Source organism: Pezoporus flaviventris, unplaced genomic scaffold, assembly GCF_033815535.1.
Source record: "Pezoporus flaviventris isolate CSIRO_AGI_PZ_B2104156 unplaced genomic scaffold, CSIRO_AGI_Pfla_v1 ptg000002l, whole genome shotgun sequence".
Lineage (NCBI taxonomy): Eukaryota > Metazoa > Chordata > Aves > Psittaciformes > Psittacidae > Pezoporus > Pezoporus flaviventris.
Genome location: NW_026892550.1, coordinates 31,380,275 through 31,406,348, shown reverse-complemented (window position 1 = coordinate 31,406,348; position 26,074 = coordinate 31,380,275). Strand labels below are relative to the sequence as shown.

The window sequence follows — 26,074 nt, the reverse complement described above, 5'->3', positions numbered from 1 at the left end:
ATGTCAACAAACTCTCCCCTCTACCTTTTTTGGAAGGTCTTTCAGATAACGGCAGCATCCGGTATACCCTGAAGGCATTGTTTCCTTTCTTTATACTTTTGTCCTTTACTTCTTCTATGTCAGGCAGAGAGTTCATAGCACAACGGAAGTTTGCCTTCCATGTCTTTGGATCGGGTTTATCTACTCCTGACTGGTATTTTCCTAAGCAAGAAAAGAAAGTTAGGCACACACGACTTGCAACTGAGAACCTAAGGCAAATTAATACAGTGTAGGTTAACGTCAAGTTGTCAGCCTTCGGTTCCCATGACAAACATTTACACAATAGCTGAGGATGCAAGACAGTGTTGTGATCTTATTCCCATGCACATTTCTAGACCACACGATGAACAGTTTCTGCTCAAGAAAGACCCAGGACACTGCAGCTCAGATGCGACTGCACAACAATGTGGAAAAGCTTGCACAGCATTTACCTTATGCCTGGCTCAAATCCATAAAAAGGCATATAAAGCTCAAGGGCCCGAGTCTACAAAGTGCTGAGTGTGCTCGCTGACTGACAATTTTGTTTTTAATTTAAATCAACTAAGTTTTACCGTGTTCCTCAATGCAACTGAGTTATGGCACTTCAATAAAGCCGGAGAGTATTGCACACCTTGAAAAAAGCACTTAGCCTCCCACAAATCTAGAAACTTAGATTCACTTTCTGTGTGAGTGCAAGAAAAGACAAGAATGAAAATGTAACTTTAAAGGGAAAACAACGTGAAAATCTGTCCTACAGAAAGAGGGTTCCAATACCTGTATGAATTGCCCAGTTTCTAAATAAGGGAGCATCTTTTTCAACGTCCCACCCATGTCTTGCAGCATGCATCCAGGGAATCTGAAAAATCTTCTTCTCCTGGAAGGGAAAACAAACAGGAAATGCCAACACTGACTGACTTGAGGGATCTTCTGATAACTTTAAGTCACTTATTTAAAAGCACAGTTCCAGCATCTGCAAGTGTTTTGCTTCCTTCTAACCCAGTGCTGTTGTCACTGAAGTCAATAGGAAAATATCCACTAGCGTCACAGAACACGGAATACAGCCCTAAGTATACGAAATACTCAGAAGCCCCTTCATGAATGATGAGCCTGGCAGCTTTCCAAGCTGACACATGGATAAAACATGCAGTGCTGCACATTTCTAAACATTCAAACAAAGGCTACTTTTGGCAGCACACTCTTATGATTAGAAAAATTACATCTGAAACTAAACAACAACAGGAACACAGCAAATTCAAGGGATTTAGCATTCAGCCAGTAAAATATTAGGATGCTAAAGGAAAGGGATCTCTCTGCCAAGCAAATGGATATATGAATCTATCAACTGTGCACATTTCTCCAGCAGGGATAAAAAACATCAGACACGCATCTGAAGGGGTGGCACTGAAGACAGCTGAATGTATTTTACTTTAGAAACTTCAGGCCAAAGAGACATGCTTTTAAAGGAATCCAAAGGAAGGCTTTTTCTAAAACTATTTTTTAATACACAGCATGCAGTTAAACCAGGACATGCCTTACGTAGTGGAAGTATAAACTGATTCCCAGTGGGATCAGAAAAACTCATGGAAGATAGTACACTGGTGACTTAACAATGATAGTTTTGGGATGCAGGTCCAGCTCTGGAAGACCAAGGGCTTTCACAGGGTGAACAGGATGTCTCCTATACTCATCCCACCAGCACTTAGCATACAGAATACTCGGCCAAATGGATGCTGCATCAGATGTGCTTGTATGTCATACAACACCAGAACAAATGTGTGCTGATCCACAGGGCTGATTCAGAACTCTTCATGCTCATTTCTACAAAGCCATATAGAACTTTGTTCCACAACACTTGTTTTTCTTCCCTATTAAGGGGAATAATTATCTGCCTTCATATGCAGGCATATTGTGCTATAAACACTGCAACTACACGTTTAGATCTACTTGTCAGTCTGTGAAAAGCACTTCCAGGGCAAAATGTAGCCTCCTCCTGAGGAGGCCACCTAAGCCACGCCAACTGAACTGCACCCTAAACAAGCTTATTTCTCTCCAATGACAGCAAACAACTCTAGACAGGCAGCTCTCATTTAAACGACTGCATTGCAGATGTCAGTGGTCGGGTGAGATGAATCCTTTGACCTTTCCCCTTTCTCCAACAACCACTTTTCTTCCTTGTCTGTCTGGTTAATATTTCACTTATGTCAAGGTTAGGTTTATTTCCTTTCCTTCCCATGTGATCTTTCCTTTTTTGCTCCTGCGTTTTGTATTGTCCTTCAATACTTGTCTTCAATCCTTTCTCTCATTTACCTTCACTTATTTGGGATTGCATTTTTCCCTTCTTGCTTGGCTTCATCTTTTCTTTAATTTGCTGAAAGCACAGACTTAACACCTTCCTCATTGCCTTTCAAGCCCTCACACTCTCATTCCTCCTCTTAATCTATTCCCATCACTTCTTTCATGTGCCTTTTGCCTCCTTACTCTTCCCCCGCTGTACAATTAAATCATCCTATAGAGATGTTCTCTTCTTTCCCCAAGCAGATTTGGTCTAAGGAAAGCCTCAACCCCACTATCCTGTGGTCCACAGCACTATTGTATTCATCAGAGCTAGAATAACTTCATTGCCTTTGCTCTCCCACAGAGTATAATGAACATGGAAAAAAATCATATTTCCAAAGAAAACTATTTCTATTAACAAGAACTTTAAGAATTTACCAGATTAAAAAGTCTTCTCATGCTTGGTGACAGGGAGAGGACTGAACAATGCTACAAAATGCTACGGAAGTTTTATCACGGGGTTCGTATTCCATATGATAATTGAAAAAATTCTATAAGAACTAGCAGACTGAACAAGACTCCAGACATAGCATCCTGCAATCAGCAACCGTATTTACAGCTTCAAAGGAAGGTGCCAGGACACTCTCAATGGCATTCTAAGTGCTCATTACAGTGCTTCTGGTTATTACAGAACGTTACTCCCAATCCCAGATGTCTTGAAGCGGACGGACATTTAACTAATTATAATATAAATAACAAAATAAGAGAATCCACGTGCATTGTGATCTTATAATACATACATAATTTTACTTATCTATACAGACACTACAGATTTTCTTATCAACTATCAAACATCTAATCTTCTCTGAAACCCTGCAAGACTGCTGACTGTAGTGGCTATGTGTTCTGCTTTAGTTCATCTAGATGCTTTCTATACAAATACTAATTAAGATTTCATACATTAGCAAACATTTACCCATCTCCTTCTTCAGTTAGTGCTTTCTTATTACGAAAAGTCTCATCAGTGCTTTCTCTTAAGCCTTGGAAAACCATGTTCCACCTGGTAGAGAACTCCATCACTGGATATCTGTGTAGCAGTCTCGTATTTCCATTAAAAAATTAGCCACACCTAAAGCCAAAAGCACAACCCACAAAGCTTTTGCAGTGTAACAGGAATTGCTACCAATCTCCAGTGAGGACATCAACACGGGAAGGTGTCACATTCTTAGAAATAGCCAGGAAGTGGAAAGTAGTATCAAACATTTGCAACCCTAGCATTGTAAAACGCTCCAAGCAGGTGAGTGAGCATGAGATCACATACTAGCTACAAAGTCATAGGACAAATTTCAAATAGCGGCATCTGTCTGGAGGGCAGTACTCCAAGCATCCATCAAAGCAGCAGGCTGCCCCTCAACTCTTGTTACAGCTACTCTGAATGTTTCCACTCTATTTTCCTTTTCCAGCTCCACGAGGAACACTGACTTCTCATCCCCCTCCTCACACCACCTCTGCCCTCTACTGAACCATGTAATTTCCTTCACACCTCCCAGTTCTCTCTCTGGGAAGGTAAAGAAATTCCCTTCCTCCCTCATGTCATCCAGCAGGATAACATTTTCATCAGTGAGGTGCACAGATCTTTATTTTTTAAACCCTACAGAGACAGGTCTGCTCTGGAGGGGGCACAAAGGAGGTATAATGTGATCAACTGACAGTCAGGGAAGGAATTAGGTGACTCACCTGTACCCACTTTGTCATTTTTAACCAAGAGAGGTTTAATTCCTTTCTCAGTTTGGAAAAATTCCCCTGAGACAGCCGGTGACACACCCAGACAGGTGATTTGTTTCTACAGTATTTAAATCTTACTTCCTTAAAAGCTGCACACACACAAGTGCCATTCTCTTGCTAATCTGACCCACCTCTTCTGTACTGTGAGCTGTCCTTTGCCAAACTCTGTTTAAAACACACAAACTCCCAAATCCTACAGACTCCAGAGTTTATTCTCCGAGTAAAGAACAGGCTGTGATACACATGACACTGTATCACTGATTCCATGCATGGCTTTGTTTATGGTCAGGATTTACAGCAAAAATAGAAATATTTTTGGTTTAATGATTCATTGTTGGAATGAATGTTTAAACATTTTTAAACAGAAATACTCAGAAGTGCAATTAGCTTGCTGAGCACAGTAAAGACAACCCAGAATGACGCCAAATCAGAGGGTAGAAGTGGGGAATCCAACTTCACTAAACGTCAAGGCAGGCCACTTAGCCTGGTATTCTCTTCCTGGTAGGAGCCAGCGCTTTGTTTTAGACAAAATAATAAAAAATTAAAAATACTTTATTTGTGAGAAAAGCCTTGGTCAGTATAGACTATGCTAAAAACAAAATCTTCTACAGATTCTTGCATGCTAACAGTTTATGCCAGAAGTAGAAAGCAGAACCCCCTGTAACAAGATCAGAGACATACGAACATTAACCAACATGATGTGCCTTGCAAAACGCCTTTATGGGCTGGTGGGCCGAACTTGTCAAAATGAAGCCCTTAGCACAGCAGCAGTGTTTTCACACTGTGGAGCAAAAGAGGAAAGTATGTTCCCAGGGTGTACTGAAAGAGGTTACATGAACATAACCTACAGATGATATAATATTTAAGAGCAGTATGCTCAAATCTGAAATACTGTGCCCTATTAAGGACAGAGAAATTACTTCAGGATTGGGCAGGAACGCTCAACAAAGGATGGCAGAGATGGGCTGTCAGCAGGAGAGACCTGACACCAAAGTAGAGATACTCGAGGACAAGAATCCATAGGGACCTGAAATGTGGGACTTAAATTACAAGGACAACAGCAAAAACTGATCTCTTCTTCCTCTTCATCTGTGACCCCATTATGCAAGAACAAAGACCTACTCAAATTCACAGGGCAGCTAACTAGGGAATGGATAAAGCAATATTTATTTACCCAGCCACAGCACGTGAGAGTCGCTGATGCAGGAAGTTCCTGAGAAACAAAATTTGTAGCTGAAATTTAAAGGGCTCCTGAAAATTTTATAGTCACAAATATTTCTAGCTTTGAAAGCAGTAATCTTAATTGCCATTTTTCAGCTCTAAAAATTAACACCTGAGCACCACAACTACTACTACAGGGAGGATACCAGACTAAATGGGTGAGTATCTTAACCAGAGTGGCACCTCCTGTTTCTGCACCTGATTGTGTGCACTTCCACCCATTTTGATAATAAAGCAGCCTCTGTAGCCCAAACTGTTTCATGCTTTTCAGTGTGGCAAATTGCTCTCCTGCATACCACATAACATATGCAGTACTTCAGGGTTTACTGCAGTTCAAAGTCTCAAATACACTCCCTGGTTTTATCGAGACAACTGAAAAATCAAACTGAGCACTGACATTTTGGAGTCCACAGTAGTGATCTCCAAGTGTTTAGAGCTCTCAGCACGAGCTCAGGACCAGGAATATTAGGTTTGGGTCTGGCAAGGGAAAAGTCACCCCATTTTCTCCCAGGTTGAGGAATATCAGAGAAGTCACACAAGCCTGAAACACGAGATCATTGCTTCAACTCACAGTCTAACACAGAACATAGCTTTCCACCTCAGAGGAGCGTTTTGTTCACATCCCTCTGACGTTACTTGGTGAGCAATCTGTTCCCAGCTTAAAAAAATAACCTAGTGGAGTCTCTAGAAATGCTCGCTCCAACAACAAAGAGTTAGAAAATGCTTTCAAAGGAGCCACAGATCCACCAGGCCAAAACAGGGTGCCTCAGATCTGGCAGGCAAGGCTGGAGGAACAGGTTCAGCAGGAAGCATTCAGCTTTGCCTTTCCTCCCTGTGTCACCCCTTTGAAAACCAGGAATGAGCTGGTTTAGCCATCTAAACCTCAGGCACTGCTATAAAGTCCCTCTTCAGCACACGAACACATGCATGTGCATGTACCCCCCCTTACCTTATTTAGCCATTTCAGCCCCGGTATCCTGTTAGAGTTGATTTGCTCTTCCAGCCAGGGGCGCATCCGCATCCTTTCGACAGGCATTGTCACCTCGGAAGGAGCTGCAGTGAACAAGGGACAAGTTTTCCAGGCAGAACTCCCAGGCAGCTCCCCCATCTCTGCACAGTACAGACTTATCACAGCTTTGCAGGTATAAAAAAATTGTAACAGTGGCTCTGTATCTGTGCTGGAGCCTCCCCAAAGAGTAACTGAGATGATAAAGCTTTCTCTATGGCAGAAAACACTCTTCTGCTATGCCAGGATTAGGAAAACCTTCACCTGAAGAAGATGCATCATAGTCACAAAAGCTTGTCTGCAGATACAGGCAGAATACCAGAGGCCACAAAGAAAAATAATTACACTCCTGTAGAGACCTCTTTGGACCATGTACCCGCATTTGCACAAGACCTTTTTCTGACAAGAAAAAAACTGTAACAAAAATTCACATGCAGAAGGCATCAGCATCACTGTGCTAGCTAAAATGATGCACCTGCTAATGAGAGTGCTTTTAAATGGCTGATTCTGTCCCACAAATTTAAATAAAATTATGAAAAATACATTTTAAATCACAGCAATTCATAGAATCACAGACTGGTTTGGGTTGGAAGGGACCTTAAAGAAAATCTAGTTCCAAGCCCACTGCCATGGGCTGGGACACCTTCCACTAGACCAGGTTGCTCAAAGTCCTGTCTAACCTGGCCTTGAACACTTCCAGGGATGGGGCAGCCACAGCCTCTCTGGGTAACCTGCACCTGTGTCTCGCCACCCTCACAGTAAAAAATTTCTTAATATCTAACCTAAATCTCCCCTCTTTCAGTTTCAAGCCATTCTCCCTTGTCCTATCCTTTACATGCCCTTGTAAAAAGCCCCTCTCCAGATTTCTTGTAGGCCCTATTTAGGTATTCGAAGGCTGCTCTAAGGTCTCCCCAAAGCCTTCTCCAGGCTGAACAACTCCAGCTCTCTCAGCCTGTCTCCAGAGCAGAGGTGCTTCAGCCCTCTGAGCATCTTTGTTACCTCCTCTGGACTTGCTCCCACAGGTCCATGTCCCTCTTGTGCTGGGGACCCCAGAGCTGAACTCAGTTTATGGTTCTGGCTGAGTCGTTCGAACCCTTCCCTCCAACTTTCTCTGATCAACCCAGTCACTGATTTTTTAGCTGCTACTTTACATTTTGATACTGCTTAAATAGGAAGTGAGCACTTCACATCCCCTTCAGCTACACCATGCCACATTATATTATTCAGTCGAGACTCAAACTGGCTTTTTTTCCCTCTCTCTTACACACACACGTGACCCTGCTGCCACTTCCCTGTTCTTAGCTGTAAATTATTGACACAAGAGTCCAAAGTCTTGAACCTCAGGCAGAAAATTTTCAAAACATTAACCTATCTCAGGCACCGCTCTGGAAGCACCAACTGGCACTAGATGCAGATTACAGTACCGCATTAAACTCCTGTTAAGCAGCCTGCAACCCATCATTTCTATGTTCAAGTACTTGCATTTAGGCTTCTTCTTCTCCTTTCCCCCTCCGCACCAGGCTCAGCTCCTTCCTCTCTCCTTTGTTCTTCACATCTGTGCTCTCTGCATCATTCTTGACTTCTCTGCTCTGCTATTCTTGTCACCTTTGATCTTAAAACATAAAAAATAAGAGAAAAAAAAAGAGCAGGTCATGTATTTGAAAGCACACAGCAATGACACAAATGTAAATGGGTTCTTGCTTCCTATGGGAGTACAGGCATCAGACAGACTAACAATTAGGCAGTACCAAGCCCACACCCAGCACAAGAGGAAGAAAAACGTTCAAAGTTTCCTCTCATTGCTCTGAGGACATGTATTTCCTGAAATTAATAAGGAATTAAAACCTGAGTGCAACAATAAGGCTCTTTGATGTGTTCACAGAATTTACCAGCAGCCATGCTCCCACTAATCTCTTAGCAAACACACTGGCATTTTATTTACTACTGTGTGGAGCTGGTCACTCGTGCTCCAGCCACAGCCCTGTCCAGTAACTATGAGTTTCTAAAATAGCTCAGAAAATAGTTGCAACTGCTCAGCTCCCTTTCGGGTTCACGTCAGACACAAAAAACAGCCAAACCCAAGACCCAACAGCAGCTGGGCCCTGTGCAAATCCCCTCTCTGTACAAGAGTGAGGCTGCTTCTGGGTGCGGGTGATGTGAGTACGGCTTTTTCAGCCCCTGGAGCTGCAGCGAGCAGCCACCACACCACTGCAGCCCCTTCCACTTGGCACCAATGATCCTCTTCTAGGCAGCAGAATGAGTATGGGAGATCTGTACCATCTGCCCCTACTACATGTTGGGTCAGAGCTGCAGAATGCAAATGGCAATGTACTGAAAAAGTGAGCAAATTTTTATTCATCTCTCAAGGAAGAAACAAGTAGACGCAATGATTATCTTAGATGCGTTTCTTTGTAAGATATCTTTAAGTATGCATGCACTTTGACACCATTCCTGGAAGCGCTGTGCATCATCTTCAGCATTCAATAGATGAGTGTTCCCATTTAGCAGTGGGAGTTGTCTTCTGGATTATGAGCCCCCTAAAACAAATTTAGAGCCCATGTGAATGAACAAATTAGATGGAAGGCAGAAAAGTTGTCTCGAAAGCAGCAGCAACAAATCCCTCTTGGGACAGGCAACACAGAAGAAACAGAAGCTGCCTTTGTGCAAAAGCAATGCATTTCAGGAGACAAAAGAGCTGCCAACATTGCTGCTACAAGGAAGCTGGTCTTGCCCAAAACTGTAGAGTTGAGCCTGTCATCTCTTCTCTTCCATGTCCCCAGGGGCTTCCCCACTGCTCACCCACAGATGCTGCAGTGCTCATCTCCTTTTCATCGTGCTGGGACTCCTCTGAGATTAGCACCTGCAGCTGTCAGCACACACCTTCACACCCATCACACACACCAAGGCAGATTAATCCAAGGTAGCTAGAAAAGAGGTCTGGCTTGTGAGAAAGGAGAAGCGGCTCCAAGATCTGTTTATCTGAAAGTAAAACCAAACACAGCTAAAAATAACTTGCAGGTGGGCATCCTCTGGGGAATGTCTTTCACAGAGGGGCAAGCACAGCATACTTCTGCTCATCAAAACACACCCTGTGTTCCTCTGTGAGCACATGCTGACAGAAATAATGCCTGCTGTCTTTAGAAGACACCCCCAGATCTGTTTGCATCAGGACAGCACTGACCACAACAGTGCTAAAACATATGGGGTTTCTTAGCCGTTGCACACCAACATCCTTGTGATGAAAACACCAAGTCAACTCAACTGAGTAATTGCCTATGGGAAATGAAGATGCCACATCTCCCCTTCCTCCAGAGCTGTCAAATGGATGATTTAACTGTACAAAAAGAAACACCAATTTCTGCAGTGCCTTAAACGTAGCCTCTGTCTGTTCTTAAACAGGGTTAACGGGTGTGACTGGGAGTCTTATTCTGATGGATGCAGGTGGGAGAACCCTTAGTCCATCCATCAGTGAGTAGGAGGAGCACCTTCTGCCATTAAGTCATTCAAGTTTGTAAAGACCTTTGAAATTCTCCAAAGCAGGCAGCAAAGACATGTAAAGTTTTAAGCTTGATGTTTCACATAACATCAAACCAGCTTCATCCTCCAACAGAATACATTAATTATAAAACAAACCTACAAAGCTAGAAACTAGGGTGAGCCATACAAAACAGCAGACACGCCAAGTTCCTGCTCCAGCCTCCGTCTAGTGTTTACCCAGCAGAAAGGAAAGCAGAAACAGTCAGTCCTTTTAAGGAGAATGAAACATCAACAGTTATACTCTGAAGCAGGCTGTAAAACCAGGAGTACCTAGGCACCTATCTCCCATTCCAATGGTCAATGTTAACACTGCACTTCTCCTGCACATTTACACATAGAAGCAGCTACATAAGGTTGTCTGTATTTTTTGTATCAGGACAGGTGGACTTCTACCAGCATCTTCTAAGCTGCCAAGCCATCCAGATCCCACGTGGGTTCACCACCACTGTGAGCTTCTGAGCAATGGGTACCCATCTGCTGGCCTAAGCAAATCTCTCCAGACACTTGGTTACCTTTGACAGCCTGAGCCTTCACACTTGGGTTAACTGGCTTAATACCTGCTGTGGGTCATTTGGCACCATATTCCTCCACCTTGGAAAGGCCACCAATGGACATGCTCAGGGAAGAGGAGCAGAGCCAGCTGGGGTTCCAGGGAGAAAGCACAGCTCCAGCTCTACCAGTGGCAAAGGAGCACCTCTCACTCCATCACCTCCACCCTTCAGTCCCATCTAAATCTTGTTGCATGCTAATGCTACTATTTGCACATGCAGGTTTGTGAACAAGACCAGGAGTTCAGTAGCCTTACAAGTAACACCTTTTCCCAGAAAGCCTTTTCTGTCTGTTTGAATCTGGACTATGGCTCTCATCCTACTCAAAGACACATGTGACACCACAACTGAGAGAGGAGAGCACTCCTACATGGAAGTGGGAAGGAGCAGCTGGGTAGGACAGAGAGGAACTCCTTAATCCAAAACCACGAATGAAGCTCCTGTGCTTTTAGTCCACAGCTTGAACTTGGACAATACTGACACTCAGCATCTCTTTGGGAGAACATAGGACAATGCTTGACACTCCCAGAGACTCACACTGGAGTCAAACTTTCTGGCATTACTTGAAAATAATCCCTGTTTTTTCTTCTGGTTTTTATCACTGTCCCCTGGTGGGGGAAGGGAAGAATAATCACCAAGAAACACAGTCAACTGCCAATAAAGATGTGACCTAAGAAAGCATATTTCTGCCCTACAAGAAAAGAGGAGCTCATTTAGAGACAGAAGCAGGGCTACCTGCCGGGAATTCATTTTATGAAGACCTTTTTAAGAAGACAGCCAATCTTTAAGAACCACAATTTTTAACCATGCCTCCTGCAGTGGCTGGTAGCTCCACAAATAACACTTCCCTCTTCTCTTTTTATCACCTACCTCCTTCTTAAAGGGGGCTGTAGGCAGGGGCGGTTGCCTTTTCAGTAGTAGGAGCTTAATATATCAGCAGACATTAACACATCAATAAAATAATTCCCAAACAGGCACCAAGCATGTGAGACACAGACCCCAACAACATTTGCCAGGAGGAGGAGGCCACTGGGAGCCGGCAAGGAGCTAATCCCCATACGAGAAACATGGCCCATGAGCTGATGCCACGGTTTATGGAGGGGGCTTATTTTGACCTGCTTCAAAGTTTTATTTACTGCACTATTTGTGCTAGCCCTGCTGTCAGTTCAGCCTTTTTTTTTGCAACTTGATACCACAAAAAAACAGTGGAGGCTACCCCTGGACAAGCTATAAACTGTCCTAACCCTGCAGACGTGACTCGGAGGAAGTGCTGTGGAGGGCAGACAGCACAGTATCTGCTGAAGCCATGGCCAGCACAATCCAGTTAGGAACACACAGACAGCGAGGAGGCCACTCAGTAACACCACTCCTGCTACTGCACGTTGCACTTGAAAATGAGCTTTCTACACTGGCAGTAATGGGTGAAGCCAGCTTCCATAGACATGGCTGAAAGAAGACTTGTAACAGTGAAAAAGAGGGAAACAGAGATACAGCAATATTTTTAGGAGTAGTCACACAAAGGGCATTGAGCAGGTAGCTGTCACCACAGCATCCTTTAGATTCAATAAACTGTACTCAATTTCAGCTCTATACTTCTTTGGAAGATGTATCTTTCTAAGGTTCTTTATGGGACTCTTCAAAATGAAACTCACACCACTCATTTATTTTTAGAGATATTAGAAAAATATTGGTTATTTTCAAGAGTTATTAATCTTTAAAGACACATTAGAAAAAGACAGAAGTAACGGTTGCATCTATACATACATACAAATATTTCTACTCCATAATGTTCAGTAAAGAGCTTGTAGTCCTCCCTGCTCTCTGGCAAAACATTCTAGTAAGTCTGACTTGTTTTTCTCCCTGATGGAGGTAACTCTCGTGCCATACAGAAAGTGTAACCTCTGAGAATGAAGAGCTCTTCACTAGCATTACGGCAGCTGTAGAGAGAAAGTGAAAGCAACAGCATGGCAGGCATTATATCTGAGCAGTATGAGATGTTCTCTTCCCTTCAGTTTCACTCCCTCTGACAGGGATAACCAAAAGGCACAAATGCTATCCTGAAAACACAGCTACTCTGTGCCTATGGATAGTTAAAAAAAATATGTGAAAGTAAAAAAAAAAAAAAAAAAATCTGAAAAAACAATTCTTTCCTCATCGTAGAGTACCCAGTGAAAAGATTTGTCAGTACATGGACATATTCTAAATGGTTGTGAGAAGGTAAGGTGGGCAAGATACTTCAGGGGACATTTGTGAAGTAGGTCACAGCCTTACCCCAGAGCTGTGAAGAAACATCTGTTCCCCAGAGGACATGTGCAGAACATTGCATGGTATCTATTTCTCTTTTCTCTGCAAATATAGAACTGACAATCATTATTTTTTTAAAGTTATCTAGTACTTGTGCTTTGCTGATAAACTTTTAAGTACTCCCTTTGTTTGCTAACACTGCTGCAGTTCAGAAAAGCATCTATCACCCTGTGTGACCAAATAGATATGCTGAAATGAGACCATACGCTAATTTTAGGATTCAGAGAACTGAGTTCTGTGTTTGTCCCTGTGCCAAGACTGTTCCAGGATACAAGGAAATACGATCTTTTTTTAAGGAACACTACTTGCAGCAAAATTCTGCCACTTGGTCACAGCTCAGATTCTGCCTTCATACAGGATCTTCCATGCAGGATCACTTTTTTCAGCTATGCCACTGTGGATGCCCCTTTCAAAGGTTTAATTGTATGCACTGAGTAAAGCCCTGCTTGGAAGTCAAACTCATCAGAGAGATAGAGACTTTTCCTGGGTAAGAAAATCTGTTAGCCTCACCTCTCACAAGTACTTCGGAAATGCAAGGTTGACACTGAAACACAGACAATTGAACTGCTCTTTACTCAGGATGCCTGGAATCCCCCTCCTGCAGTCCATGGGGAGGCAGACCTCTGCCCACTGCACTTCCCTCCTGCCACAAGGAGAAGGAGAATCTCACCACAGATGCTGTGGAAGCAGAACTAACATGCCTTGTTTCTGATAACCCCAAACTATGCAAATATCCAGATCTTTTTCGGAACCAACAGCAAACCATGTAATTAAAGTTGGATTAGTAAACAAGGAAAAGTGGGTATCACCATTCTCAGAGGTGCAGGGGTTAAGGGTTCAAAATAAAATCCTGAGACTCTTGGCTTGGAAAACAGATAGGAAGCAAGAAAACACACAGATCCCTGCAAGAGACTTTTTGGATTCATGGACAGTTAGACAGCAAAACCTACCCTTTTAATTGTATGAAATGGTGCCTCTTGTTCCACAAGAATATCTGTGATGCCCTGTTGGACTAGGAGGAATGGGGGAAACATCACCATTCTGCTGGCAGATTTGCTTATCACTGATCACCTCTTGCTCTGTGCTCCCTTAGAGCGTACCCCATGGCTGACTGCTCCACAGACCCAGCTCCTGCACTGGCTATAACGCTTGATCCACACTGTCGCAATGGAAGTATTTTTTCTGCTCTTTCCTAACACTCTGGTGGCAGCTGCAAAGATGCCATGTGCATGCTATATCCTTCCTCTCCATCACCAAGAAAAATAACTCACTGTGGGCAGGAAAGGTGGTATCTTATTTGCTCAGGTGCCTGCAGGAAGGAGGAAACTTCATCAAGACAGGATGGAAAGCCAAGTATTGGAGAGCAGGCAGGGAGGGAGGTCACAGGTCCTGGGCAAACCAGTGTAAGGCACAGCCTGACCATTGGGAAGAACCTGCACAGGCAATCAACAAGCAACACTCCACCTGCTTTCCCAGGTTCCCAAACCACACATTTCAGGGCTACAACAGGAGCATGGCTGTGTGGTCGTGAAACACCTGGGAACCCACACTGCTGGATTCAAGTTAGCAACAACTACCCAACTTCCCTACCTCAGCCTGTAGGGAAGTGCAAGGCAGATGGATGAGGAAGCAGGCATTCAGCGTGCCCTCCTCTCATGCTGCTGTACCCAAGAAAGATACACAAAGGTAGAGGGAAGAAAAGTTCTTCCAGGGACAGAGGGCAAAACCCATCAACCAACTCAACATTGCCTGCAGAAGAAAAAACACAGAAACAAAGGCAGCAAATACCTCAAATGGTTATTATTTGAGGCATTACAGACTGCATGATAAACATGACCAGGAAGACGTACAGTGGGAACTCATACTTTATATAGAGTCTGTTTCATCAGCCCCATAGCATTTCTGTTCCACCCAAAGGGTGTTAACATGCCCTGGCTGGGATTCAGGCATTACACATCAAAACAAGACTCTTTCCTTTAGTTTCCATGCAAAGCTTATTCTCTCTCAGCAGCAAAGACATAAGTTGTTATTTTGCAGTGATCTCAGGCATCATTAAAGGTAGCCCTTGGATTTGCAGACTAAAAGTGTACTGAAGAAAAGCTATCTTATTTTAATACAACAGAACTAGAAGGCTGGTTTTTGGCTCTGGATTTAGCCATAACAAAACAACGCTCAACCTCTCAATATCTACAATAAAATTTCCCTTCCACTGGCTCCTATGTTGAACATTATCATGCCACTTGAACAACACAATGTCTGTGGCTGAGCCCATTCACTTCTTTGGCATCACAGTGACTTACATCAGCTGGGAACTTGGCCCAGGCTTCTAACAAATAATTGTTAAAAATCATCTTTGCAGTATTCTGTGCCATCATCTGCACACACACCAGTGTCTGCAAGTCTGCTGACAACAGAACATAATGATTGCTTTTACCTTCACCTTTAAAGGAATACTTTGTTTCCAGGGGGGTTCCTTTGTTTGTTTCCCAGGTCTTGCCTGGAGTGAAGATGAAGATGCCAGACTCTGGTAGCACTGGGATGACAATGGGTCTATGCAAGTGAGAGTCAACAGCATGTGATTACAGAAAACTCTCCCCTGGACATCTCCTCCAAGAGTCTCAAAAGCAGCCATAACTTGATTATTAATAACAAGTCCAATACCTGATTTACTTACTTCTTAAGATATGCGTTACATCTGATGAGTGATCATGATTTGTCTTCATTATCTGGCATGTCTAACTATTTTTTCCCAAAAAACTGTCTAGAAAAGAGGTGTTGACTTTTCAGTAGTAGAGTTGTATTTCACTCAGACAACTCTGGGAAGGGCTTGTTTACAACAAGCAAATTGCTGGCATGGTTGTCAGAGAAGAACTAATTCCTTGCATTGGGGAGCAGTTATCCCCCAATAAATCAATTTTATTCTGGAATTAAGTGCTCACACATGAATCCACTCCTGAATACCCCACACGTAATAGCTGCTGCTGCTTAGCTGTGTCAGTCAGAATCCACAGAAGCCAAACCCTGTGCGTTCTTGAAAGCTGCCAGGAAAAGTCAGCATTTGACACCTGATTCATATAGAATTTTCCAGCCTGGTGAAAACAATTAGCAAGAATCACTTCTTTTATCACACTGATTTAATTTTAAACATTTTTTAAAGTCTCTCCACGTCTCTGACTAACACACTCTTACAAGCTCTGCGTCTAGGTTTACAGGAGACATCGCTAAAACTTTTAATAAGCTCACATGTTTCTTACATGTGTCCCTTCGAAAGCAGTGGAAAATCACATATGCAAGTATCTGCAAGATCTGGGCAGACTTTATGTCCTGTTTTGCATTCCTCTGCCTAAGGAGATGGTCAATGCTTTATAGGGTGCTATGTGTAAGAAAAGCAGCCATTGTAAAACAAAAGTCCTTAAGCTCAATGTTCCCACAGTGGTGGCCTGTGAGGCTACGGCAGGATGGCAGAGAAGACAAAGACATTTCAGAGGCACTCAGAGAGGCAGAAAAATTATTCCAGATAGCTAACACTGAGAAATGTGTTCAAGGGAGAGTTTTCACATTCCCCGGCCATGACCTGCACCTGATGTAATCCACCTTGCTCGGATTGGTCTTGTTTCTCACAGCTACCTTTGTTTGTATAACATACTGTTCTGCAACACACAGCAAAAACTATTTGCACACTACACTAAAGCACAATTTAATATTTGCTTAAAGCTTTCATTTTATTGTCTGGGCAAAGGCAGTTTCTAAAACTGAAGTTAATAGCTAACCCACACCTACACTTCTGCTACCAGAATTTCTAATCATTCATGCAGCACCCAGAACCAAGAGCAAGACACACAAACTACCTCCGCTTAACCTCACAGTGAGCACCAAAACCAGCTCCCTCAAGGAAGCAATTTCTCCTTTACTTCCAAGAGAAGATAGTAAAGAAAAGTATACGCTACTTCAAATTTGTAAAAAACACTCTCCTGCTTACTTAGATGCTTTCTTTACAGACCACAGCAGGCACAGACGTGGGGGCTGGGATCCTCTGAATCATCCACACTGCGAGCTGGAAACATGTCTGGCACATGCACTTATTTACAGTTACAAAAATAGCACCATGAAAGAAGCAGATGTGTTGAACACAAAATTTAAATTGAATTAGTTATTTCAGAGACATTGTTTTACACTCTAGGATTTAAGAGAAAAATGTCTTCCTTTTGTACATACACTTGAAAGGCTTGCACTTAAAGAGAACCAAGTATTAAATGCTTAATACTGACGCTCGTTGAAATGGTATGACGTAATTCTCCTTTTTATAAAAATGCTACTCTGTCCGCTGCCACATGACATACAGGAACGTCTTAACTCATTTTCATATAGAGATATGAATAGTTAATAGGATCAGTTACAGAATGTGCTCTTCATTTTAAGATCCTGTGTTGACCACAGACCAGCAGCAGTGAGACAACCTCAATTTCTGATGTGCAGCAGCTATTTCTATCTTGGAAGTTTCCTAAAACACTACTGAGCTAGAGTGCGACCACTGAACTCATCTTCATTCCTTATCTAGGCTGGATAAATATTATTAAACTAAACAAAACTAGTCTTCATCAGCTTCTCTCATCAATATCAAATCTCCAGAACAGTTTCGGCATTCAAAGACTTTAGTTTTCATATGCTCGAATGCAATGCATGCAAATGTGTGAGAATTAACCCTCTGGAACCTAAGTCTTTCGTTTCACCCTAGTACAGCTCCAGCAGAGCAGCGACTGTCCAAGGCTCCCCTCAACACCCAAACTTTTGACAATTTAACCAAGATTTTCATTCAAGAGTCCATAGCAACCCAATGTTTGGCCATCTGACTATTTCACCCGCTAGTTCTCGAGGTCAAAAAGGGCCTTCTGTCAACTGACCTGTGGAAATGGAGTGAAATCATTCACAGTCATTTCATGTCATCAGCACAGCTGATAACAAATAATATCTTTTAGTTACTGTGGCTGACCCAGATCCCAAAGGTGAGGAACAAGAAAAAACCCACCACCTATTTTATACCTGATACTATGTAACAACTCAAATCTCAACAAGAATAAAATTCAAGCACATCTACCAGCTGAGTGACTCCCTTTCATCATACTGGATGTCATCACCTCCATTGTACTTTCTGTACACGCTTGCTTCAGCATTTCAAAACGTTACTTCCATGACTGAAGAAAACGCCATTTCCCATACTGCGGGGCCATCACCCAGACCACTGGGTAGGAAAAGTGGTACCCCGATAAACCAGGGAGAGAGCAACCCCTGCTCCTCCTGTGTAGTCTGCTAAAGGAACGTTGTCATGCTGAAGTCAAATTTAATGACAGATGAAATAAATAATAAAACTGAAATAATTTTTCAAGTTCAGCTTTCATATGCCTTTGCTCTGTGTTTATTCTTTCTTTTTTGCCAACTGGGAAATGAAAACCAATGGAGTCGGTTTCACTTTTGTTTATATTTGGTTTCAATTTTATCCTCAAGTTTTGCTTTCATCTTTTTCATGTAATGCTACTGGGATTTCAGATCCTGCAGGAAAGCTTTGAGTAATTTAAAACCATGACTCTCCTATCCTGCCTTTTTTCTTACTGTGCAATTATTTGTATTTTAGGTAAACTTTTTAAGATGCTGTCACAATTCTGGAATGCATTTGGGGGTGGGGAATGACTGATTTTGATTTTACAGATTTATATGCCACATGCAATTAAATTCAGTAGTTCAGTATTTTCCACTGGATTCAACTCTCAGTTGCATATGAAGTATATTTACATGATTCAACAAAAACCCTTAGAAGAGCAGTCAGTTCACCAAACGCACAAAAGCCCACATCATGCACCAAATGCATGTTATATACATGCATTAAATGCACATAAAGAACTTACTGCTGCCTTAATTCTTGAATACAGGGTTGCCTGTAATGCTGCACATTAATTGTGTCAAGCAATGTCCAGTATCAATAGGAGTATTACAGTATACTTTGTCTTCTGTACACTCACCAAGCTCTTCAAGTCACATCAAAAAGCAGAACTTAACCACACTTCACACTTTTTAAAACAAAACCTATACACAATCCTTCCTTTCTTCTGTACTATATCAATGTTAACCATGTAAGTCTTTAAAAGTACTTAAAATAATTTTACAGCAAAAGGGAAAATGGTTAGACAACATGCACTGTTTAAAACTGACACTTCCTGTTTTGTCACACCTTAACTCCATTCCTAACATCAGATCTGTTGGGACCTATAAACCAAGCTTGTAAAGCTTAGCTGAAAAACTACCAAACCAGAACACGCTCTACTCTTTAAGGGCACAGAATATGGAAATCATTATTATTATTCCAAGCTCATCTCAAAAGCCAACAACCAGCAACAGCAACTGAACGTTAAAATAATCTGAAGTTAGGATTTAGTTCTGCACCTTGGGTGAAACACGCCACATGCACCGGATTTGCTCCTGGACGCCTGTGTCCAAGTTGCAACAAGATAAAACGTCTGCCTTGTCCTAAAAACTGCTGTACATTTTTTGCAATCTGCCCCCAAGTAAACAAAGGGGTCAGAAGATTTCCAATACACACAAAGCCAGACTTGCAGTATATTACACACTGAGAAACCAAACATTATTTTACTGCTTACCACTTCTTTCTTTCCTCCCTAGCTTATTCAAAAAGCAGTAATCTTTTAATCAACTCCCAAGAAATTGAAAACCTATCCAGTGCTAATTGGAAGAGCAAGTTTTAAAACTGTTTTACCCTTTGTCAATAATAAATGTGTGCTGTACAATATTTTATTTATGCTATACACATCTGATTTTTATATATATGTACCTATGCATTTGTGCATATATATACACATACATGCAGACATTAAATTCTTAACTGTTAACATGCATTCCCTTTCACTGTTAATAACTGTTAATTGCCAATTCCAGTTTTTCTTACTGACTAATCTATTCCAATCTTAAGAGTTCCCACATAGTAAATACAAGGAAGAGCCTTCATATAGTCCCAACAAAATTTCTAAAAAAAAAGGGGGGGGATTATTTAATGACACTGAATGATTTTTTCCATAATGTTATTCATACATGAGGAATATGCAACTTAATAAACCTCTTCCTCTCATTCACTGTACCATTTGGCTTATTTCTTGGTTTGCTTTTGCACTTGTGATTTGAAAGGACAAATCAGAAAATGTTTTACACTAATCACAGTTTATAGCACCATAAGCTACAATAAAATTTCTGTAAACACTACCTTATGGTTTATGCCCTCAATATCACAGTCATGGTAGGCCTTTGAAGAATAGAATTTCAAAAGGGCAATCTTTACAAACTAGTCGCAGAGATAAGTAAGAGTTACATGTGATTAGTTTTATTTCTTTACCTACAAATGGACCGTGACTTTCAATGTAAGATCCACAAAATATAAATAGAGGTTCTAATCCTGCAAACATCAGAGAAATCTTGCTGGGGTACCACTCCCATGCACTCCCATGCATACAGGATACACTTAACCTGACCGTAAATTGTGTCAGGTTAATAAGTCCAAGGATAACAAGCACAGATTAAACAGGATCGTCATAGAAACGTTTTTTTTGCTGCAAGTTTCGTAAGATCTTATGCCACAAGATTCACATAACAAAGGGCAATTCCCAGTCCAATTTCTCAATGTTATCTGCAAACGGACCGCGGCCTACGCTTCTCAGTGGAGGTTTGTTTGCAGTTTTTAGCAATAATTCTTAATCAGCATCTGCAGTAATTCTTTGTGAGCAGTCAGTGCCCAAAACTTGATACTGAACTGTTCTGACTGCTAAGCTGCACAGCAAGTTTTTCTCCCACAGACCGCCTAATCATTCGTGAACCCACATAAACTCCCAACACACAGGCAGTGCCCATGAACACTGCAATTTATATATTGCAGGACAAACACCTCCTGTTTTTTGAAGCTGCCTCCCAATTGTTTTACTTGGGCCGTGTTTATCTTATCTGTTCTATAACCTATTCACTTTCTTCATGACACTAGTGATTTTAAAGAACATCCCCACATTCTCTTCAGGCATTTCTTTTCCAAGCTACTTACTCTTTTACAAAAGCTCTTTCTTATCCTTGATCATCTTTGATGTCCTTCTCTGTAGCTCATCAAATTTCATTACAACCTGTTTATAATGGGGAACAAAAATTGTCAACCCTATTCAAGAGAGGGGAGCAACATGGATTTATAGTGGTATGACAGTGTTTTCTATTTGTTTTTTTCACTCTTTCGTAATAACTCCTAGCCTGCCCTCTCCCTTCTCAGCCACTCCTGAGCACAGACCTTATCTGTGGATTATCTGTGTAGTATGATCTCTTCCTGAGTAAAAAGCCCTTATGTACAGAAAGTGAAGATCTGCATTCCCTTCCGTGCGTGTTACACTTACATTGACGTGCTGAATTTCACCTGTAAACTCACATCTGGACTTTCAATATGAGATCCTTCCGCAGTCTTTGTGGTTCCACTTTCAGGATTTTTATTCTCCTAATGAGTTAATACAACCAACACAAACGTGTCACATAACCACCTGACCCTTCCTCCATCCATTGAAGGCACAGACCCTGGGCAGACTTTGGAGGGGGCAACTAGCATTGAGCAAACTGACCATAACCATACCACCCAGACCAATCTGATCCCGCTTTGAAACTGGCCCTGCTCTAAGAAGGACTGTATCAAACAGACTCCAACAACAGCTCAGCAATGCCTTTAGAGAACTCCAGAAGACACCCAACACACCCAACAAAAGTCAGGTCTAGTCTACGTCAATGCATTATGTTTATACCTGTATTCACTAATCCCATTCACTAATCCCTGGCAAACAAACAAGCAAACAAAAATGACCACCCTGGAGTTCTCAGCCTCTCTGGGAACCTTGAAAGCCTGACAGCTCATTAGTCACTTTCAAGGTTCCCAGAGCACCAAGACAAGCCTACGCAACAAGTTACACACAACAGGCAAAGTATCGGCAATTTTGCATTTTAAGTTCCTTCAAAACTGTTCAACAAGTAACACCTGCCATCTACTTCATCCTTCTGAATGGTTCGTTCTGATGCCCTCTCTTACAGACACTTCAGTCCTGGAGAAATGCTCCAGAAGGCTCACCCTTTACAGGAAAAAGCCTCCTGCAAAGGAATCTCCTTTAACTCTTCCTCAGTGAAGCAATGGCCAAAAATTTGTTTCTCTCCTCTGCTAAGACTTTATCTTCCTTGGGCACTCCACGTACGCATGGATCACATATCAGCAGGCTTCCTGCTTTTGATGCATTTCAAAGAGTATTTACTAATTGTTTTCATTCCTTTAGCAACTTGTTCCAAGACTCTTTTTGGCCTACCTCATTGCATCTAACACAGATTTCATGTTCTTTTCCACCTTTCCCATTTGGAGCTTAAACTTCTGAAAGATGTCTTTTTACTTCTACTGAACTCCTTTATTTTGCTTGTCAGCCTGCTCAGCTTTTTTGGTATTTCTGACAGATGCCATGCAATTGCTGTGAAGTTTTACTACAATTTTGAAGAATTACATGCCACCTGCAAGTCCTTTACACTTTTGGCTGCCTCTCCCCGTTTTATTTCTTTTTTTTAGTTCACTTTATGAACATTTACTTCAGAAAATTAAATGCTGCCACAACCACCCTTGCCCCCAAAGCAACACCGAGTCTAAGCACATTATGATCACTGTCACACCATAGCTGGCTGGCATTTCTAATGTAAAATTCTGAACTTAATTCTTGCTGGCCAGGACCTTGTCCGGAGTTGCTACCCACAAAGTAGCAGCTTACAAGCTACACCTAGGAACTAAGTTTTTATGGCATCTAAAAAGTTAGTACCTTGGGAAATTCCATGTTGGAGCATGACATAATCTAGGTAGGGTCACCTACCATGGGAAGCCTCCCTTTACCATCATATTTCCCACTTTTTCAGTTTCTCTACTCCCCCTTAATGTATGACAATAGCTGTCAGCATCTTGGTTGGGCAAACAGTCCTATAGGCCCTAATCTCTGCTCCTCCTATACAGGCCTTGAACATTAATTTATGAGATCCTGTGCTACTTCCCTAAACAGTTACTTCCTCTTGAACAAAAAGTACCTCACTCCATGCAAGTGCAAGCCACTCTGTCCTCTCTCTGTCATCTGTAGTCTGTTTCTACAATATCTGAGCTTCTGCAAAATTTCTAATACTCCATGTATTACATCATGGTGATGTTTAACACAAGTTAAACATGTTGAACACCATTTATTGAGAGAGAATGTGTCACGGCAAACTTTACGTTCTTCACCTGTCAGCTTTTCTCTACTATTTGGTTTTTAAACTTGTAATAATATATACATAGTATATATAAATATATGTTTTAATTTAAGGTGTACATATCCTGGCTGTGTGATGCTTTAATGCTTAATGAAAAAAAAAATTATGTAAAGCCTGTTCTAATGTGTACTCTTCCCTCTTCCTATTCAAAAAATATTTCCATCTCCTCTTGAATCTTAGCTCCTTTTTTTCTGCAACATTTTCTCAACTGTGCATTAAGACTCTGTCCCTTCCTAACTCCACCTGGTCCCGTACATAAAAGACCTCCACTCATCAGAGACTACAGTCTTTAACCCCCCTTCCTAACAGCATGTATGTTATCTCTCATACCTCTTGGCTACCCTTTTCCATGTAACATGGTCTGTGATGAACAGCTCAAGAGGCTGACTTGACATCTTCTGAAATCTGTCACTTTGTAGTAAGCAAGTAACCAGGTGGCACTGCAAAGATATGTGTCAAATCTAAAGGCTAACCTCTACCCACCTCTGCTGACAGCTGGGACTCCCAACCTCAGAGGGGTAACACCAGGGTCAGTAGATTGACACCTCCCCATGCCTGCACCCAGCTGAAGAACTTCAGTGTGGCATATGACCACAACAAAGTGATACCATGTCAAAGGAGTTACTCAGACCTCCCACCACCATTTACAAGTGAAAAGGAGCCGCTGCATGCAAGGAGCAGGTGTAGGAAGTCCCCTATGGGACATTATCAACAGGGGCTAGAGAAGGACACTAATATCGCCAAAGGGGCTGGTGGCACGGAAAGACTGAGATTCAAACAGGAGCCATCTGCCTTGCAGATCAGTTCTGCTGCTTTTATAATTTTGTCATTTTTGTTTCCATATTAGGGTGAATTTAAATGTTGCTGCTCCACTCAACTCTCTTTTTGTGGTGCTAACTCAGGCATTCTGCAAAGGTTACTATCTGCAAACCATTCAGACGTCAGTAACTATCAACTTAAACATGCTGTATTTCATCTCCAGAAAAGCAGGCTGTAGTTTACAACTGCTCCTACGTTCGACCGTCTGCAAGATCTTAGCATGGTGAGCTGGGCTATAAATTATAACCATACAGTAACCGGGAGCAAAGTTCTGCATACTGAAATTCCTTTATCTGAGCTCTGTGTCTAAATAACAAATAAGCTTCAAACACTCTGCAGTCTGGTGCTCACACTAATCTAAATCGCAATTAAAGACCCGTATCTCTGGGAACCTGAGCCGAGGAATCAAATCCTTCAAGCACTCGCAGCTTTGCCCCCCAGACATTGTGAGATGCGTTGCGAGATGCTTGGAATTTGACCCTCCGTAGTACACACAACGAAACCCCTGTTCATGAACGTCCTCCGGGGAAAGAAGTCCAGGGTTGGGCCCTCCGGCTGCTGGCGTGGAGTAGGACAGCCACGCAAGGAGCCTGTACCCACAAAAAAAAAGAGGCTATTCCTGCAGAAAGCAGAATGAAGAGCCTGGCTCAAGGCTCTGAAGGAGGCACTTGCAAAGGCTGGAGTCACCGCGACCACACGGGGCGGCGGACAGCAACGCTCGCTTTCTAAAGGCGTGTTTACTTTCCGATGCAGACGCAGAGGCGGAAAGGCCTGCTGCACAGGAGCGAGGAAGCACCACCGCCCATCAGCCTGCCCTGTGCAGCGTTCCGCAGGACTTCCTCCTTCCGCCGCTCCCACACAGCCCACCCGCGGCGGCCCGACCGCTCCTCAGGCCCCGCTCCATCTTGTGCCAACCTCCCTCCGCTGCCGTCCGCTCACCGGGGCAGCCCCCCCGCCGCCTCCGGGCACTTCAGCAGCCATCGGGGGCCCTAACCCGCTAGAGACGGGACGGGGAGAAGCGGAGGCCCCGCCCGCCTCTTGTGTAACGGGCCGTCCGCGGGACGGGGAAGGGCTCGCCGAGGCACCGCCCCCCCACCGGCCCCGAGCACCCGCGGGGGCAGCGACCCCCCCCCCCCCTCACAGCACGACCCCCGCCCGCAGCCCCGCCGCGCCGCCGCTGCTCCCCCTGCTCCTTACCGGGGAGACCGGCAGCCACCGCGCCCGCAACAAGTGCCGGGGTCCCCGGCCCGGCCCGCGCCGCGCCCTGGCCCTCCAGATCCAGCGCCCCCGCCTTTGTCTGCGGCCGGAGCTCCCGACCCGGGGATGGCGGGGACTCCGCTCCATCTGCGCCGAAACCGGCCGCCCTCCTGCTCCCCGCTACCTGCTCCCCGCCGCCCCTTCCCACAGGCAGCGGCGGAACCCGACTCGGCCGCAGGCGCTGCAGCCCGACCTTTTGTTTTTAAACCGATGCGCATCTGCCCGGGAGCCCCGCACGCGAAAACAGCGGCGATGCGAACCGGAACAAGAACAGGGACGAGATGAAAAATCAAACACAAAAAAGAAACACATAAACCAATTAAAAATTACCTTGCCGGCCCGTTTTCGCGGCCCTTATATAATTCCTCAAGGTTACCGCCGTTGCCAGGGGACGCGAAATGGAAATGAAAACAGGCGCTGAGCAATCGCGGGAGCAAAACTAAAAGTTAACTGCCTCCGCCCGGGCGGAGAGCGGGGCAGACCGAAAGCAAAACAACGAGAGGAAGCGGCGAGGCCGCCGGCGCTTGGAAATCCCCCCGCCTCTCCGCCGGGCCGGGCCGGCCGCGCAGGCGGCGGGGGCAGGGCTGCGGCGGCGGGCGCGGAAGCGCGCTGCGCCCGTCACCGCCGCGGCACGGCACGGCAAGGCAAGGGACAGCGCTCCCCCCAGCCGGTTATCCCTGTTATCCCCTTCCTCCCCGCGCCCCCTCGGTCCCGGGGAGCCCCGTTTCGGCGGTGGGTGATTTCGGTGCTAAAGGTTCTCGGGTGCTGCTGCGTCGGCTCCTACAGCATCTTTAAGTATTTTTAATCCACGGTCTGGCTTGCGTGTGGAAATCTTGGACTCTATTCGTAGCCTGACTTGTGACTGAAATAACTCCCATGGCCAGCTCTAAACAAGCCCGGGGCTGCTGCCGGGTGGTGAGGAGGGATGTCAGCCCCAGCCCCACGTCCCATTCAGACT

At 43.6% G+C, this 26,074-nt stretch overlaps 1 protein-coding gene across 7 annotated transcripts in view; it reads right to left on the bottom strand.

Annotated features, from left to right (window-relative positions):
* Positions 1-25,732, bottom strand: part of IRF2 (interferon regulatory factor 2) — a 42,115-nt gene extending 16,383 nt beyond the window's left edge. Inside the window, exons 1-5 of one of the 7 annotated variants that reach the window (XM_061474382.1) lie at positions 25,447-25,732; positions 7,783-7,916; positions 6,248-6,340; positions 793-892; positions 25-201 (exon numbers count right to left, since the gene is read on the bottom strand). In XM_061474382.1, coding sequence (XP_061330366.1) covers positions 25-201; positions 793-892; positions 6,248-6,340; positions 7,783-7,788 — 376 coding nt within the window. In that variant the 5' untranslated portion in view covers positions 7,789-7,916; positions 25,447-25,732. Of the gene's footprint in view, positions 1-24; positions 202-792; positions 893-6,247; positions 6,352-7,782; positions 7,917-16,273; positions 17,078-25,446 lie in introns of those variants that run through there. The other 6 variants (XM_061474393.1, XM_061474368.1, XM_061474401.1 and 3 more) reach the window with 6 other exon arrangements.
* Between the last annotated feature and the right edge of the window lie 342 nt (positions 25,733-26,074).